Source organism: Plectropomus leopardus, chromosome 1 (assembly GCF_026936395.1).
Source record: "Plectropomus leopardus strain MGB_pleo_1.0 chromosome 1, ASM2693639v1, whole genome shotgun sequence".
NCBI lineage: Eukaryota > Metazoa > Chordata > Actinopteri > Perciformes > Serranidae > Plectropomus > Plectropomus leopardus.
In genome coordinates, this window is record NC_142176.1 from 31267452 (window position 1) to 31283716 (window position 16265).

General features: G+C 42.2%; 1 protein-coding gene across 2 annotated transcripts in view; it reads right to left on the reverse strand.

The window, feature by feature from the left end:
• cd276 (CD276 molecule) overlaps positions 1-16265 on the reverse strand; it is a 74508-nt gene that overhangs the window by 55146 nt on the left and 3097 nt on the right. For both annotated transcript variants that reach the window (XM_042514260.2, XM_042514325.2), the window contains exons 2-3: positions 12199-12294; positions 327-677 (exon numbers count right to left, since the gene is read on the reverse strand). In XM_042514260.2, the coding sequence (XP_042370194.1) occupies positions 327-677; positions 12199-12244 (397 nt within the window). In that variant the 5' untranslated portion in view covers positions 12245-12294. The remainder of the gene's footprint in view (positions 1-326; positions 678-12198; positions 12295-16265) is intronic.

Sequence of the window (16265 nt, forward strand, 5' to 3'; positions counted from 1 at the left end):
TGCCTGTTTTGTAATATTCTTACTTGTTAAAATGACTTATTGATTATGACAGAGAATTGCAGTGAATACTGTTATAAATGTTAATTTAGTCAGTCTTGGTGTTTGTTAGTCGGATATTAACAGTGTTAGAGAAAAGAAATGCTACAGATGTAATATGCTTTCTATTAGGTACCTCTGGCTGAAACTAATTTGCAGTCTATCCCTGGTCAGGACAGTGTGTTGTTTATGAATGTGTGTCTCTACTTTCTACGTGCCACTGGTCATAAGTGTCCATGTGCATGTTCATCTGTTTTTACACTTGTCACGGACATCACAGTTTGACTCACCGGCCACCAGCAGCAGCAGAGCAGCACTGCCATAGTCCTGCACCCTGACGAAGCAGGTATAGCTGCCTTCATCAGCCACCACCACCCTTCTCAGCAGGAGCGAAGCGTTGCCCAGGCCCAGCTGGGTGGGAAACAGGCTGGTGCGGTTGGCGAAGCGCTCGACCTGGTCCACCAACTTGTCGTGTCCCCCTGAGTACCCATGCACGCTGCGTTTGGTGTCGGTCAGCTGCCAGAAGACGCTCATATCAGACAAGTTGAAGGGGTTGTTGTGGCTGAAGGAGCAGTTGAGTGTGGCTTCCATGCCGTGCTGCGCCACCACTGGCTGCTCGGGTACGTACACTTCCATTACAGCTATAAGAGAGGAGGTGGGACATACAAATGATTTCAATTTTTTAAAATCCCTGAAGCATTTTTATCTACTAAGAGGGAAAAATAAAAATGTAAAAATGTAATGTAAGCTTCAACAAATATATATATATATATATATATACACACACACACACACACTTCCAAAATCTTTATTGCAATCATCTTGAATTTGCAGTTTTTACTCTGTCACTCTTGCAACACCATCCATTTGTCACCTTCGTAGTCTCAAAAAGACAATAAACAGTATTAAATACTATTTGGCCCAGGTCTAGTATAAATATACAGTATTCACTGAATCACAGCATTAATTCAGGGTGCTGTGTTCAAATGTGACAGACTGACACCTACTCAAATTTGAATGTCTTTGAAAAAAATCAATGCAGTATTTTGAAATATGTGCTCTGACTTCTTCAGAAACATCCAGTTTGTTTGTGCAGCATGGCAGCACGGAGCGGGTGAGACGGGATGAAGGCGAGAGGGAAAGAGGAGGAGGAGGGATCTGGAGGTAAGCATTAGGACTTTGTTTGTGTTCCTATAGGCTTTGCCTCCTGGCAATGGCTCAGTGCACTGAAATTCAGCGATGGAAGCAACATCTGTATAGCTTTAGTTAAATCGTTAGTTAAATCTAAAAAAAAAAAACTGTTGGAGGGGGGTATGACTGCAGCAAAACTCTTGAGTGTGTGCTTTTGTGGGAATGAAAAGTGACTCTGCTTCTCACCAAACACTTCTACTCAAAAGCAGCTGATTTTTCTGTGAATCTGTGCATACGCATGTGTGTGTACGGCTGTGTGTATTTGTGTGTATTGTTTGTCTAGACTAGGCCAAGAGCAAAGAGTACACTGCATAATCATTCTGGATTAGTAGCCATCTCAGGCAGTCCAGATACATCCATAGTATTCTCAAGAGTCAGCAGTCTCCATTGATCCCTGTCTGCTCTTATACAACTCTGAGAGACTCATCAGCATCACAGGGGAGAAAAAATAGCCACCCCCCGAGCAATACACTCTACGCTATGCTCAGCCTCTGTAATTGTTATAATCACAGCGGCATTTTAGCCTCCTCACCCTTTTTCTGAGCTCTGTCTATCACACAGCCAACGTCAATGTTGAATCACTTTGCTATGAAGAAGATTTGACTGCTGCCAAGGTGCAATAATTACTTCCCCTATTAGCAACAAACAAGTCTTTCATCTGTGAGGGTTCATGTATGGATGGATATTGCTACATCGAGGCAGACCTATTTTCAATCACATTCAGCCATTCCCAGCTAGGTAGCCTCTCCACATCACATCCCAAACAACCTGCTCGTCTGTAGGAACAGTGCCACCTACTGCCTCACGTCACAAGTGCAGAGAAGAGGGACAGAAAAAATGCACAGATTTCTCTCCAAATACCCCACGCTCCATCTAAACGTGTGTCAGGGCTTGAATTTTCTCATGAAAAGCCTTACAGAGAGATATTTTAAATGCAGATAACAATTATGATGTACAAAATGAAAGTGATGGACATGTTTTATAACATATTTGTTTTTCCACCTCAAATACAGCGTCAAATAAAAACAAAAAACAGGAAACGTTGCGGAAATTGGAAAGCAAAGCTGTTTTGCTATCATAGTCCAGCATACCTGTGTCATGGGTATTACTTGATTTTGAATGAAATTGCTGCGGTGCAATTTGACCTGGAGCAATTCAAAGCGTCAATATACCAACCAATTGCCAGTCACACAACAATTCTCTGCCCCCCATGGTGACAACAGCAGAGGCTTTTTTTTCCTTTACTGTAATTACAAAGGCTCTTCTGGTGCTGTGGGGGTTTCCCATTGCCCGCATTGTGCCCACATTCACTCAGCTGGGCTACAGCACTGCAAACAATACAGAATTGTTATCGGGGCAAAGCATGGCAGGAGCATGCGGCATTGTGCCGCCATCAATAGGGATAACTGAGCAAATTTCTGGAGTGTGTATTTATGCTGTCTTTGGAGGTGGCCCAACCTTTGCGGTAATGAATAGGTCGCTGGTGTTTTTTGTAGGAGTGGAGGGTCAGTGACAGCCCTCTCCGAGACATGCATGTTGAAGGAGGAGGAGAGAGAGCAATTAAATCACTCCCCGAGCAGCCTGGGATGACTCACACCACTGAGTTCATACAGGAACGGGGAAGGGGAAGAGGGAAACGGAGAGAAAGAGAGGCCGGCGTCAAGCTCACACTTAAAGATAATATCTGGAAACAAGCCAAGGAAGAGGCTGTGGTGGAGCCTCACACACTAATCCCTCAACACGGACCAAAGCCATGTCAGAGAGGAGAGAGAGATAGAAAGTCCCCTTTCTCATTCTCTGCCTCGCGCCTCCTCTTTTGCTCACTTCTTCTTTAACCGGTGACCTACCCCTCGCTCCAAGGCCCTGAGAGGACACAGCTCTACACAGGGACTTTGTGTAGAGACACAGACCTGCGCTTGGAAAGAGAATTCAAGGGGAGTAGTTTGCATTGCATCGAGGGGAGGGGACTGGACAGGAGAGGAGGACGAGCTAGGCCGGCTGACGTCATGGAAAGTGCACATCTGATGTCCTATTCGTCAGAGGTGAAACACCACGAGCCAAAGTGAATCACTGCGCACTTGGCTGTTTTTGATCTGCTGCTGTTTACACCAAACAGCTCGTTCTGTACGGCAGCTGACTGTTTGATCGTCTCTCCTCAGGTCTGCTCTCGACACGAAAAAACATGCATTCTCTAAAGAGGCAAGTGTATGTAGCAGAGGTTAAAGATTACAACACAAGTGTTCTTTGGGTGAAGAGGCCGGGCTGCACTTTGTAGCCAGGCCCGCGGTGTCGTCTCAGGGGTAAGTGGGGATCTTGCCTCTCCCTTCTCCCTCTCGATAAAGAGATGCTCAGAAGCCATAGAGGGCAGGCTGGGAGACGTCAGGCTGTGGGGATTTACACACTGCACTTTGTGTTTATGGGCCTCAGCTCTGTTTGAGTGCCTGCGAGACAGAGACGGGCACTTTCACAGCCGACATGAAATAAACTCATTACAGCCTTCGCGAGCGCTGGCAACGGGCCCCGCTTAGCAGTGAGGCAGGGCTGGCTAGAAAAGGCTGCAAGTGATCTTCACACTGCTCTCCACTCTACTTTCAAGACGACCCGCCACCTTGTCACTATCAACACCTTCTCCCATCATGCTGTCCTCAGGTGTGCGAGCCATGGCTGCTGCTGAATTTGCCTCTGCTGTGTTATTTGTACAGTGAACTGATGCTAGCTAGGCACGAGGTGAGCATGGAGGCTGTGTGTGAGACAGCGTGGGATGCAAGCAGACAGCAAATAGGAGGATCATAGCTTTTATAAGCAGAGTGCTTGCAGGGTGACGCGTGACGCTGTTGGTAAATAAAATCCAGTGATGTCTTGTATCATCCTGGCAGATACAGAAAGGTGAGTGTGTACGCAATTAAAAATATATTCTGTGCACAAAATCATATGACAGGATTGAGACTTTTTTAAGTGTTAAAAGTCTTGTTTTATGTTATGTTTTGTCATGTGTGGATTCCAGGGAGCTTAGAGGCAGCTAATGGGTATCTAAATAAAGAATAACGATTATTAGCCTTTACAAGTTGATCTTGTTGAGTGGAAATGAAGTCACTGTACTGATTTTATGTGTACATCTTAAATAAAACAAAGCAAAACCGTGACTAGGGATGCACCTATTTGTCAGTATCAGGTAATATTCACCTTGTTGACTGTCATCGGCCTATCAGCAAATAAGATGGCATTCACTGATGGCAGTGGCCGATGATTTTATGCTGTTTCACATCAGTTTTGGGCAGGCTAAAAAGCAGACCTCGAGAGTAATGTTGTTTTGCAATCCTCGGGACAAAACTCACTATCAACACGGCAGGGGATGCATCTTACTTTTTCCTCAACAAATTCATGCCGACGTCAGCAGGAGGAGAGCTAGTTGCTGTAAGCTGGTAGCAGCTTGAGGCCACAAATGACTTCTGACGGAGGTTGCATTGAGTTACATTATGATGTTCAAGCCATTAAGCTCTACTGAGTAAAAATTTGTATTGGGCGAAGGTAAATAACAATGTTGTCATGATGTGGTCACGTGAAGTTTTTGGCGAGAAACTTGAACAAACAGTTGCACACAGCAATATAAAATAGATCTTAGATATTAGAGAGAAAATTATGATATAGTATATATAGTAAAAATACTTTTGAAGCAGTTATTTATTTATTTATTTCATGTAAAGGGTTATTTTAAAGGTTTCATATATGTCCAATTGAAAATGCACTCATTTAAATGTAATGTGATGCACTGAATGACTTTAAAACAGTTCAGTTATTTTGAAATGAAATAAACAACAACCAAAAAAAACATCTGTGTCCATATCAGCCTAGAGTTTCACAATTTGTGCATCCCTACCTGTGATGGTTTTACAGTCAGCACACTTGTTTTACACTGTTAGCGTGAACAGAACAGCTATGATCACAGCATGAAGTAAGGCAGGCTACATTTCAAAGAGATGATAGAAGTCAATGACTCTTTAACAAGCACACTCGAACTACGACTATTAAAAAGGCTATTTTGTGTCAGACATTTTAACATATCATAGCAAGAACGCTGTAATAATACCATCAGTAATAATGGCTACATGCCATTTAATTAGCTAGTTCAAGGGCACTGGTATTGTGCCAAGGCTTCCTGGGACACTGGGAAGTTTATGGGAACAATTACATTTTTGTGTGTCTATCTATTGGCCAATACACAAACATGTTTCATGTATAATAACATAACAATATTCGGATTTCATTTTTTTTCGTATTTTTAAACTTTGAATTATTAACATTTTCAGTGATTGAACAGCACACATAAACTTTCAAAGCATATGTAGTCTTTCAATGGAAATGGCATTATAAATAGAGCTGGGATAAAATCACTTTATGCATTCAGCTATATTTGTACTTTAACTAAATAGATTTGTACATTTTAATAGAAGCCTGTCTTATTTTACTTGCATTTGGGATTCCTGGCTGCTTTTTACTTTGCAAGAATCAGACTTAGTATGCTGATACAATGCATGTTGGCTAAGTAAAGTTCAGACTCATATCTGCCATGAAATGCAATACAAAAGCAAGCATCCAGCTAAAATCTGAATTAACAAACCACCAAGTAACTAGCCACAATACTGCCAATGAAGCCACAATGCACAATGTGGTAAATAAGACTTTCTAAATGGCAGGGGTGGACTGATAACAGCATGTGGAAACTTTCGTCCTGTCACTCACAAATGTGCACTGCTTACAGACAAATGTGTGGCACAGCAGAATGAGCAAAAATCTTCATCCTATTTACTCAATGAATCTTTTTTACTTATTATCCTTCAGCCCCCCAAAAAAGTGAGCCCACAAATGGCTGACCTAGGCATGTACTTGCACACACTGTTGCAGACAAACATGCACATGCACACAGAGCTAGGGAAAGTATTCCAGAACTGGTGCCAAATTATCACATATTTTCTCCCATATTTCCCACAGAAAAGCATAAATTCACTAACAGTTCCAATAGGCATTTAGATTGACAACAATTTAAGTAAGAAAAAATAAATGTGATGAGCTAGGGGGCAACTATTGACTAAGATGGAAATGGTGCATTTAGCAGGGTTTTGGCAGTAATATGACTGTTTGGAACATAGTGAGCACACAAATGGACAGCAGAGAAGTGGATCATGCTGCAAGGGTTTTTGATGGTCATTTGTGGCTGTTTTTCCGCTGTGAAAACAGGTCACATTTGGAAACTGTTAACCGGCATGAAATCTGTGGCCACATTTCAAACCTGCAATGCTCAAATTAAACCAATTCAGCAGAGAGGACTTGAGAAAAAGTGTGTGTCTTTCTCTGAGGCTGAAATCATTCTTTTGATCATCCTTAATTTATATCCACAGACATGGGCCCAGCTAGAACCGCGACATGCTCCAGTGGTTGTGAGTTATATCAAACTGTTGATCGTTGCAAAAATTCTATCAGCTTATCCCTTCTGGGGGAAAAAAAGTACTCAGCATTTCAAAAAAGTAATCATGCTCATGCCAGAAATGATCAGTTCTGTATGAGTGTGAGTCAGATTTTTAAATGATGGTTGTTTCATTTCTGCTGTCGTTTATTGACTTAACAACTACAGAGAAATGATTCTGCACAAAACCTATTGTGTTGAAGCAGTCACAAGTGATATGACGTATTACAGTGAATTGTTAGTCTTCCACTTTGCTGCTGGAAACGGAAACAAGTAAAAGCGCAGGAATTAGTTAGCAGTGGCTTTAATCAGTAAGCAGCAACAGTGGCATCAGTATCAATAAACTGCAAATAATAATGCACTCTGCCATACACACCCTCCCACACACAATTTCATGCAGAAACAGACACCCATAGGCCAGAGAACACATTGATATTCCACACCTGTATGACTCCTGACAGCTCCACTGCAACACACTGTCTGAGGAATTGGACACGAGGTACTCTGACACTACAATGGAGACGCTGTTACAAAGCCGCTCTGGAGCAGAGAGGTTCCCCATCAGCATGACCGGCAACAGTCAAATACACACGTGAACACAGCGCCAGTACACAAGCGTCTGGGCAAACACACACTCACAAGCATTTTCGAGTTCCTGCTGCAAAAACTATTTTCACAACTCACCGACTTCAGACGCTGTTCATTTATTGATGTCCAGCCATCATATGAACAGATATTTTAACATGCAATCCAAAACCAAAATGCAATGCTTTCCAGCTCAATAAGTGACACTTAATTCAGCCTTGCCTCGTAATTTGTTAAATAAGACTAAGTATACATGTTTAAAGGGTACGCCTAAACCCTGCTATGACATGTGAGGAAGTATTAATATGATTTCACGTAAAGAAAATCAAGCACTAACACTGGAGGGGGCAATATTGACACAGCAAAGTAAACAGGTGCAATACTAACAGAGTGCAATGACATTAGGGTTTACTCTTGCAAAAAGACAAACAGCAGAAATATGCTTTTACAACACTGCCCCCCTCTGTTCAGGAACGTTACTGCGCCTCAACACATTTTCACTGTGGACATTTTGCACCACCTGAACATCAAAGGCTTTTTGCTCAAAGGATCTGTGAGCCCTTTCATACTGATTATTCTTATGATATAACCAATCCCTGTAAAAGTCTGAGGGGGAAAGCTAGCTTTTGATTTAAGGCTGTCAGGAGCAGATGTAGATGTCCATAAAGCTCGAACAAAAAAATTTAGCGTCTGGGAAATATTAAGGGAGCAATGGGAGTGTGGCCATTATACGCAAGCATGATTTGTTCGAAATTAGCAATCTGAAAAAAAGTCTGTCTCGAGCGGCGGTGTTCAAATGGCCCCTCAGTGAAAGAGGCACAATATGGATGACATTAAGCGAGATTTCAAGCCTTCTGCGGTGTAAAGGGGTCAATTTCAACATTAAGCTCTAAACATAATCTCTTCCTTTCCCCATTTCTGCTCCAGGAACTCATCATGGAGTGTGAGTGCCCTCACTCAGGGAGAGATACAGGTGATGGCAGATAGGGAAGACAAGGACCCTGACTTGCTTATTTCCACCAATGTTATAAATCAAGATGGGACTCGGAGCGATTGTGCTATTTTCCTCTTTTTTTTGCTCTGTTTCTTGCTCCCCATCTCTGCTCCCTCTGTCTTGCTTTTCTTCATAGATGTATGCCGTCTCATATCCCGTCAATAACCTGTTAATGGGCTCCGGCAGTCAGATAATAGTGCCGGCTGAAGAACAGTGGGCAGATAAGGACGAGCTCCTGGCTTACGAGCCTGAGAGACAGAGAGCCTTTGATGAGCAGGAGGCTGGTGATGGATAAAGGAGGGGCCGGGTGGTGCACAAAGAAGCATCGCAAGGTAACAGGAGGGTCACGGGGTCAGATCTGACTTGAGCACGGCTATTTTCTCATTATGGCAGGCTACATACATAGTGGCATTCATTACAGAGGAGCTAGGAAGAGTTAATGAGGAAGACAAAGATGATTTTTCCCTCTGATGGGGCAGGTGTATTCCATCTGCTCTCATGATTTTTTTTTAGCTCTTTCACAGGTTCATATCCTTTGCTGATTCATGGTTTCATGCACCAGGAGTGATGCGAGGTTAAGCAAGGGTCAGTTTGTTGCCAGCTGTGTGTTGTCTTGGTGACACAGCCCCTGTGGCTGACATCACCACTGTCACGTCACCGAGGCAACACCCTGGAGGCGGGTGTCTCCCTGTGTCAGCTGCCGCGTTGCTTTCTCAGCAAGTCAGTCGCTGTGATGCTTTCCAAGCACAGATCAGCATCCGTTCAACCCATTCATCACAGCCCACTAGGCACACAACAGACCCACATATGGCTCCAGGCCCCTCTTCCCCTCCAGAATTGCCATCTCGGCATATTAACCGTATCAATTTTTTAACGATCCCACAAGGCAGCATTTTTAGGACTTGTTGAAATAATCATGAGGTGCTTGTTGGGTAATGCACTCTGTTTCAATGAGCGCACTGTGAGAAAAAGAAGAGCTGGGGGGAATCAGTGAGACGGAGGCAAGCCAACAGAGACTGGTCATTATGTATGCACTGCGGCGAAACCAATCTTTGTTGAGCCTGTCCTCGATTGTTTTTAAAAGGATACTTCACTGGACGCAATCAAATTAGCAAGAACATCACTGATATGGGGTAATAACCCTAAATTGAATTTCGGCACAGGCTTAAGTGTCCCCTCTCTGCAGAATCAATTGCTGTGAAGAGAAAAGGAGGACAGGAAGAGGGCATTCATAGTTAGCAGACCTTTAAAAAGTACACCAGAGATGCAGGCATGAGCGGGCTATTTTCACGCTCTGCAGCCCTGCCATAATGTGCGTCTGGCTGCCGACTACTATGCAAGATGCAAATCTATCCAATTATGCTAATTAATTTGAATTACCTTACAGCTCCCATCACTGAGAGGGAAAGCGGGTCAGCTTTCCATTTCTGCAATACAATTCTCTTTCATTGTTTGGGTGCTAAGAGCAGCACACGGCCGGCTCTGGCAGGCTAGTGGCTGTGCTAACTGAACAGAGAGTATGACAACAACAAGCAATTAGCTAGACAGCCTCCTGTTAGCTCTGCCACTGGCTGACACTGCTGTGTGTGCTGTGCTGGAGTGAGCCAAGGATGTTACTGTACTCGGCTACTGTTGCAGCTCAGTCATTACTGCACATATACATTGACATGTGCATTTTTCTGACATCTACAACCACGATTGGTCTTAATGAGCGCAGTATAAATAAACCTGAGCAACCAGGGGTCAAGGGTCAAAGCCAGACTGGGTTGATGTCACACATTTTTCTCACTTCTGCTTCCTCAATGGTGCATTTAAGCACAAAAAAAAACAACAAGCCTTTACAGACAAGCAATTCACTGCTGCAGTGACACAACAGCTGTGCAGTGCCGTATGAGTAACATCAGGGAGAGGTTTCACACAGAATGATCCATCATCTGACTACTGAGTCAGGATACAGCTGGGAGCTACAGAGACAATGTTACTGCGCTGGGATGACAGTGTTGTCATGTGCTGCTGTCCTGGTGTTTTTCTTCCACAAATACTGCTCTCACGGTAGGAAGTGTGTTGGCAGAGACCACAAAGTGTAATCGTGTCTATTGATATAGGCACTTGCAGGAGTTATCGGGCAACGACACAGCTGAATACAAGGAAGATTACAGCCAGTAATCCCAGCGAGGGACCTGGAGACCTGGGAGACCCTGAATCATATCGACACAGACTTGCTCACGAATACACGCACGCACACACAGCTGCTCATGTAATCACACAAGTCTGTAGGATTTCTGTTTGGGTGGCCAAGAGAAGCAAAACATGGCTGTTTATAAATCAAAGGCCACCGAATTGACCTTTAATTAGTTACCAAGATAATTACTGTTGTCCTATAAAAAAAAAAAAAAAAACGACAATGCATTCATTTGTAAACCCACAATGTTATCGAGTACACGCCACTGCACTCGATATATCTATTAACACATAGTAAAAAAAAATAAGCAGAGTTTGCCCGAGTTGCTCTGAAAGGCACCTGAACCTTTTCGTAGCTGGCACAGCTGCAGTTAGTAACATTACATAAGCTCCACACAGCATGCAGCGTTTTTGTATCATCATACAGTGTTACATGTTCAGACTATAGAATCAAACAAGACTCCAACTAATTCACTTAGTGCTCCAGTTAGCAGAGAGAAACTGAATCATTGTGTGAGCTACAATAGCCCATTACCCGTGAGTTAAAGAGCTCCATCAGTCCCCGACACCTCCTCCTCCTCCTCTTCCCTCCCGGTGAGAGGAGCGAGTTAGGCAGTAGATGCCACACAGCCAGTAATGAGCCGGCCGCAGGCCCATTTGTGCTGGGAGAGAATAGGTCCCTAATGAACCACTGAAGACACTTAGGTCCACTGAGTCAAGATTGAAATGTGCCACTGATGGCCGATAGGAGGTTGTATCAACTCAACCAGAGAGCAGGAAAGGCAAAAAATAGCTGTTTTTAAATGATGGTGTTTTGGACGATAAAAGTTCTTTGTGAACTTTGTGGGTTTGCCAAAATATGCTGCATCCATTTATGGTATGCAGGAGAAACCTCTAAAAGCTGACTTCCTCTTTCATCTTAAGGCTATACATTAATATAAAGGAATATCATCTACTTTGAGATTTTAATTTACATTATGTGTCAAGCACACACCCACTGGGAAAAGGGTGGCGTTAAAATATATGCACTGTCGATCCCCCTTTTGACATGCCCAATTCCCTTCTTTTATTCACCATGTCTTGGGACGTTATCAAACCAGCAAAGGCTATTTGTCTCTTTTTTATGATGACACAAGTTTTTCTTCGAGCACCATTTCTACTGAAGAAAAACTTTTGAGTGTGTGAGTTATGAATCCTCTGTTGCAACATGAACCACAAGCCTGCTTCCCGGTGTTATAAATATAAGAGGATGACTTGCACACCACACTCCCTGAGTCACAGCAGAAAAACTGCACTTCTAGCACTTTTCATGGAGGGCCTCACCCTCACCCTGAGCTCTACTCCTCACCTGCCTGGAAAAGGTCAAACCTATTCTGTTTTACAAGCTGAATTATTTAAAAAATATAAAAACACACTCCCATATCATAGAGCTGTAACCCTGTAAAAACTCAACTTAAAAATGAAAAATGTCTCTCTACTCCCTGAGGCAGGACATCTATATAAATAAGAATATGTTCTTTGTCAACTCGTGTGGATGGATGAGAGTTTAAACAGGGAGGGTTTATATCTTGCAAACTACTGGCACATTATTTTTGGGAGTAGCCTCATTTGAACTGTTGTTTTGCCCACTGAAGCCTTTGAAGGGGAAAGACTAATAGGCCCTGCAGGGCGTATTGTTTAACAGGCAGTGGCATTTCCCACTGCGGTGACTCTGATCTAATGGCAGTGCATGTGCAGGAGCGACACCCACCCATCGCTTGCATGGCCAGCATTACGGACAGCAGGAGGGACAGCATGGTCTTCCAGGGTGGATTCGATCTGCGGGTCAACTTCTTCAGACACAGCGCTGCAGGGAAAAGAACAGACATCTGAGGAAGAGGCAGCCTGTAACAATAAAAAACACAATAGGACAGCAAAAAAAAAGAAGACGTGTGGACACAAAGGGTGATTAAGGAGTGGAAGAAAGAGGGAAGGATGTCTCCTACGTGGGCGTCCAGGTGGGTGGAGTTTAAGACAATGAGATAATCCAACATGTTTTCTGAAGTTAAGCTATTTGAATGTCTAGAATTATTGAGGCTTTTCTTTTTCAGAGGGAGGGGAGCTGCGATGACAAATGGGAACTTCCAGAGTTGACAGGAAACAGCCCAGTCATTCTCTGTTTTCCGGAGGGAAAACACTACTTTAAGAGTGAGTAGAGACAGACAACACTATCCCCTCCCCGTCTACTACCACTCTACCAAGCATTCAATATTTATGGAATGTTATTTTGGGAGGAACTGGTAGAGGTCACTATTTGTAACTGTATATGGGGAGACAAAAACTTAAGATTTTTATTTTTATTTCACATCAGACTGGGTTTTTTTTTTCAAAAACAATAAGGTGACTGACAAAACACAAAGAAAACACAGTAACATAGCTCTTGAACCACTTAAAAGTTGATTTTTAAGTTTGACTAAAGTGAATGGAACCAAAAGCTAAGCAGAAGGTAAGAAAAAGCAATCAGCAACATAAACACTGTCCAATACTTTGGACTTCAAAACAAGAGCAAATGCATTTTGTGGCCTATAGGTATGTTTTTCACATTGGCTTCTGAGCATAAATAATACTGAACTCAGTAGGATTTTCTTATTAAACATAATAAAATAACAAAACGTATTGTGATTTAAAGAATATCAGGCTTTTGGAAATATCTCAAAGCTACACAGAGACATGTACTATGCAGAGATAAACAGAATATATTAGGTGCAAGTGTGTAGAGTACAAAAATGAAAAAGAGGAAGACAAAAACAGATAGAGGAAGGAGGGACTCTTATAAAACAGGCAAACTCAGCATTTTGAATATTAAGGAAATTGGTCACTTATACAGTATTAAAAGGGTTCTAGCCCTTAAGAAGCCTTAAGTAGAAAAGCATGAGAGCAAAAATCCACCAGCAGTCATAATCCATCGGGTTTCCTGTCGATAACTGATCTAGCATGGCATCACTTCTTAGCACAAGAGCTCGTAGAGCTGCTTACTTTCTGTTTCTTCAACCTCATTTCTTTATGGCAAGTTTTCCACGTCCTTCTGTCTGCCCATACTCTTTTCCTCTATAAATACCCGGGAGGCAGGTGTCTGCGCCCTGAGAGGGTGTGTGAGAGCTGGATGAGAAATATAACAGTTGATAAAAGCTCCTTTTTTAAAGTTTCATTTTTGAAATTATTCTGATGGCAAATGTTCTAGTTTGTAGAAAAATCAGACAGCCTGGGGAACAGAGGTGCAGACTATGTGTCGCTTTCAGCCCATTCATCTCAGTGTCCAGCGTCCCTGGGTCAGACTGACTGTGTTTTATAGAGGTTTGGTATTTTGCTCTCAGTGAAAGTGTCTTTTTTGATACTACCAGTGGGAGACACCACATTTTGAATTGTATACATAAAAATGGGAAAAGTTGAGTAAAGCTAAACAAAAAGGATTTTTCAGACCGTCATTCAAGATGAACAGCATGAAAACACGTCAGCTACTTATACTGACGGTTAAGCTCGGACAGTGGTTGCTCAGTGTTACATAGAGGAGTGACTTGTGAAGCGAATATGCTCTCAGGATGCAGCCGGGTAACTGTGACGGTAATTCAACATCAGATAATTGCAACATATCCACTAAATATGAAAATAAGATCCACTCCATTTTTTATTAAATAATTGTTTTACCCGTCATCCGGAGACCTCAGCAGCGCTGTTTTGACCACGTCTGCAACTATACATTAAAATATTGCTGATATGTGAAAAGATTTTCTTCACAAACTTGTGTTTTTAGAAGTTTTAAGAAATGTATACATTTTTTAAAAAGGTCGACATCCACAGTGAAGCACTGAAAACAGTAAAATCCCTGCTTCTCCCTCTCTTTTAGTTACATGACAGTCTGTGTATTGCCATCACTACTATCTCGAATGTAGCAGAATGTTATGGCATTTAGTTTGTCAACATAGTGTCTAATTTTCTTCACTTTAATTTTTGTGATCAATCAGTGCATTCAATTACATATTGTCTCTGTTACTGGTGTTAAGACAACTGCATTTAAGAGCACTGATGCGGTTTGACAACAGAAATAGAAAATAACAATAACGCCAACGTTATTGTGCATCTGGAAGAAAATAAGCTTAGATTTCCACATTCACACTGCCTCTCTTTATTGACATTTATCCACCTTCACTGGTGTATTCATATTAGTGAGAGGAGTGAAACCGAGCAAATGAATGAAGTCAAATAAATAATAATAAAAATCATGGGGTGGATACATAATTTTTTTTCCACTTTTGTTAACACTGCGAAATTGGGCACTGGGCATTTGGCTTTGGCAGAATATATGTCATACCTCTTAAAATCCAGTAGGTGACAGTAAAGTTAAACAGTGACAAAACACAGACAAATGTAGAAATACGATGTCTCCATATCACAATCCACATTCACGAGTAGCAGTACCCCTCTAAGGCCGTCTACACATGAAGTTGCTCAAACTTTATATAATAAGCAGTCCTTATGGGGCACTTGTTAACTCTTATAGTTTCGGGAATGTATGGAGACAGTGGTCAGGCTTACGGACATGCATATCAGAAAAGACGGGACTATTGGCCATGGTGGTGCTCTTCAGGTATCCCTCTAGTTTTCATATGTTTTGGACAGATGTACATTAAATTCAGGAAGGCTGCTGATAGATCAGTCGTGATGTTTTGGTACTGAATTTCAATATCGCTGTCAGCTGCAGCTCCACCTCAGGCCGGACCAAAACATTTTCCATTTATGGCTTCAGCAGAGAGGATGTGGGCAGGAGTGCAACTTCATCACTAAGTTTCCGTAACAGCACACTCACCATTTGCTCTCTGGACTTTTAGAAGTTATTAGGCTGCCAGAGAGACGAACTGAAAAGAGATGCTGTAACTATCTCAATATCCCAAGATATTTATCCTCAGAGGCAGAGAATATAGGTTATCCACCGCATTCAAAAATGGAAATACATATTCAATGACGGAAATACCAGACACATATCACAACCATCCTCTCCAAAAGGGCAGGAGTTCTGTAAAAATATCTGTTACGTTCTCCTAAGGATAGCTTGTACTGAAATATGCCAACACACCAAGCCACAGTCTGTCTCCGTCTGTGTTGTCCAGACACCAGGAAGCCATCAAAGGGTTTTTTACTGAATGACTCAAGTTCTTTACCGACCTCATGCCAGCACGCAAATGCCTTTTTCTTCCTTTCATTTTACGATTCAGCTTTAAAAATTGAGTTCAGTGTCAGAGATCAAAACAGGCTGACCACACTTGCAAGTTGCTAAATAATACTAATGATACAATAAACTTTAACAGTGAAAGGTTGAATTTTTGAAAAAGCTGTGTTATCCATTCCTCTATCACACCGATGTATCAAAACTATTGCTGGCTCTTTATTCAGATTTCAATGCTGTTCATGGTATTAACTAATAATGGTGCTCTCTACAGTGAAGACCATAAAAATGGAAAAGAAACTGAAAGACTGACAGTCTGAATGTCTTGAGTTCCCTTTAGTTATTGGTCGACAGCTTTTCAGCCATAATCGCCAATGTATTTCATTTTGACACAGCGCTAAGGATTATTAAGCTTCTTACTGAGGTCAAAGGAAAGATAGAGATTTAAGATAAGATTTACTATTTCGCCATGGTCACTGTACCATTGTGGTATTCTTTCGAGAAATCTCGCACAGCGGTTTTCTAACAGTTTGTCTTTTTACTGACACTAGTATTCCTGAGTCCACTTCTCTCCTGGATGACAAGACCACTCTTAAACACTATTAATATAATGAATG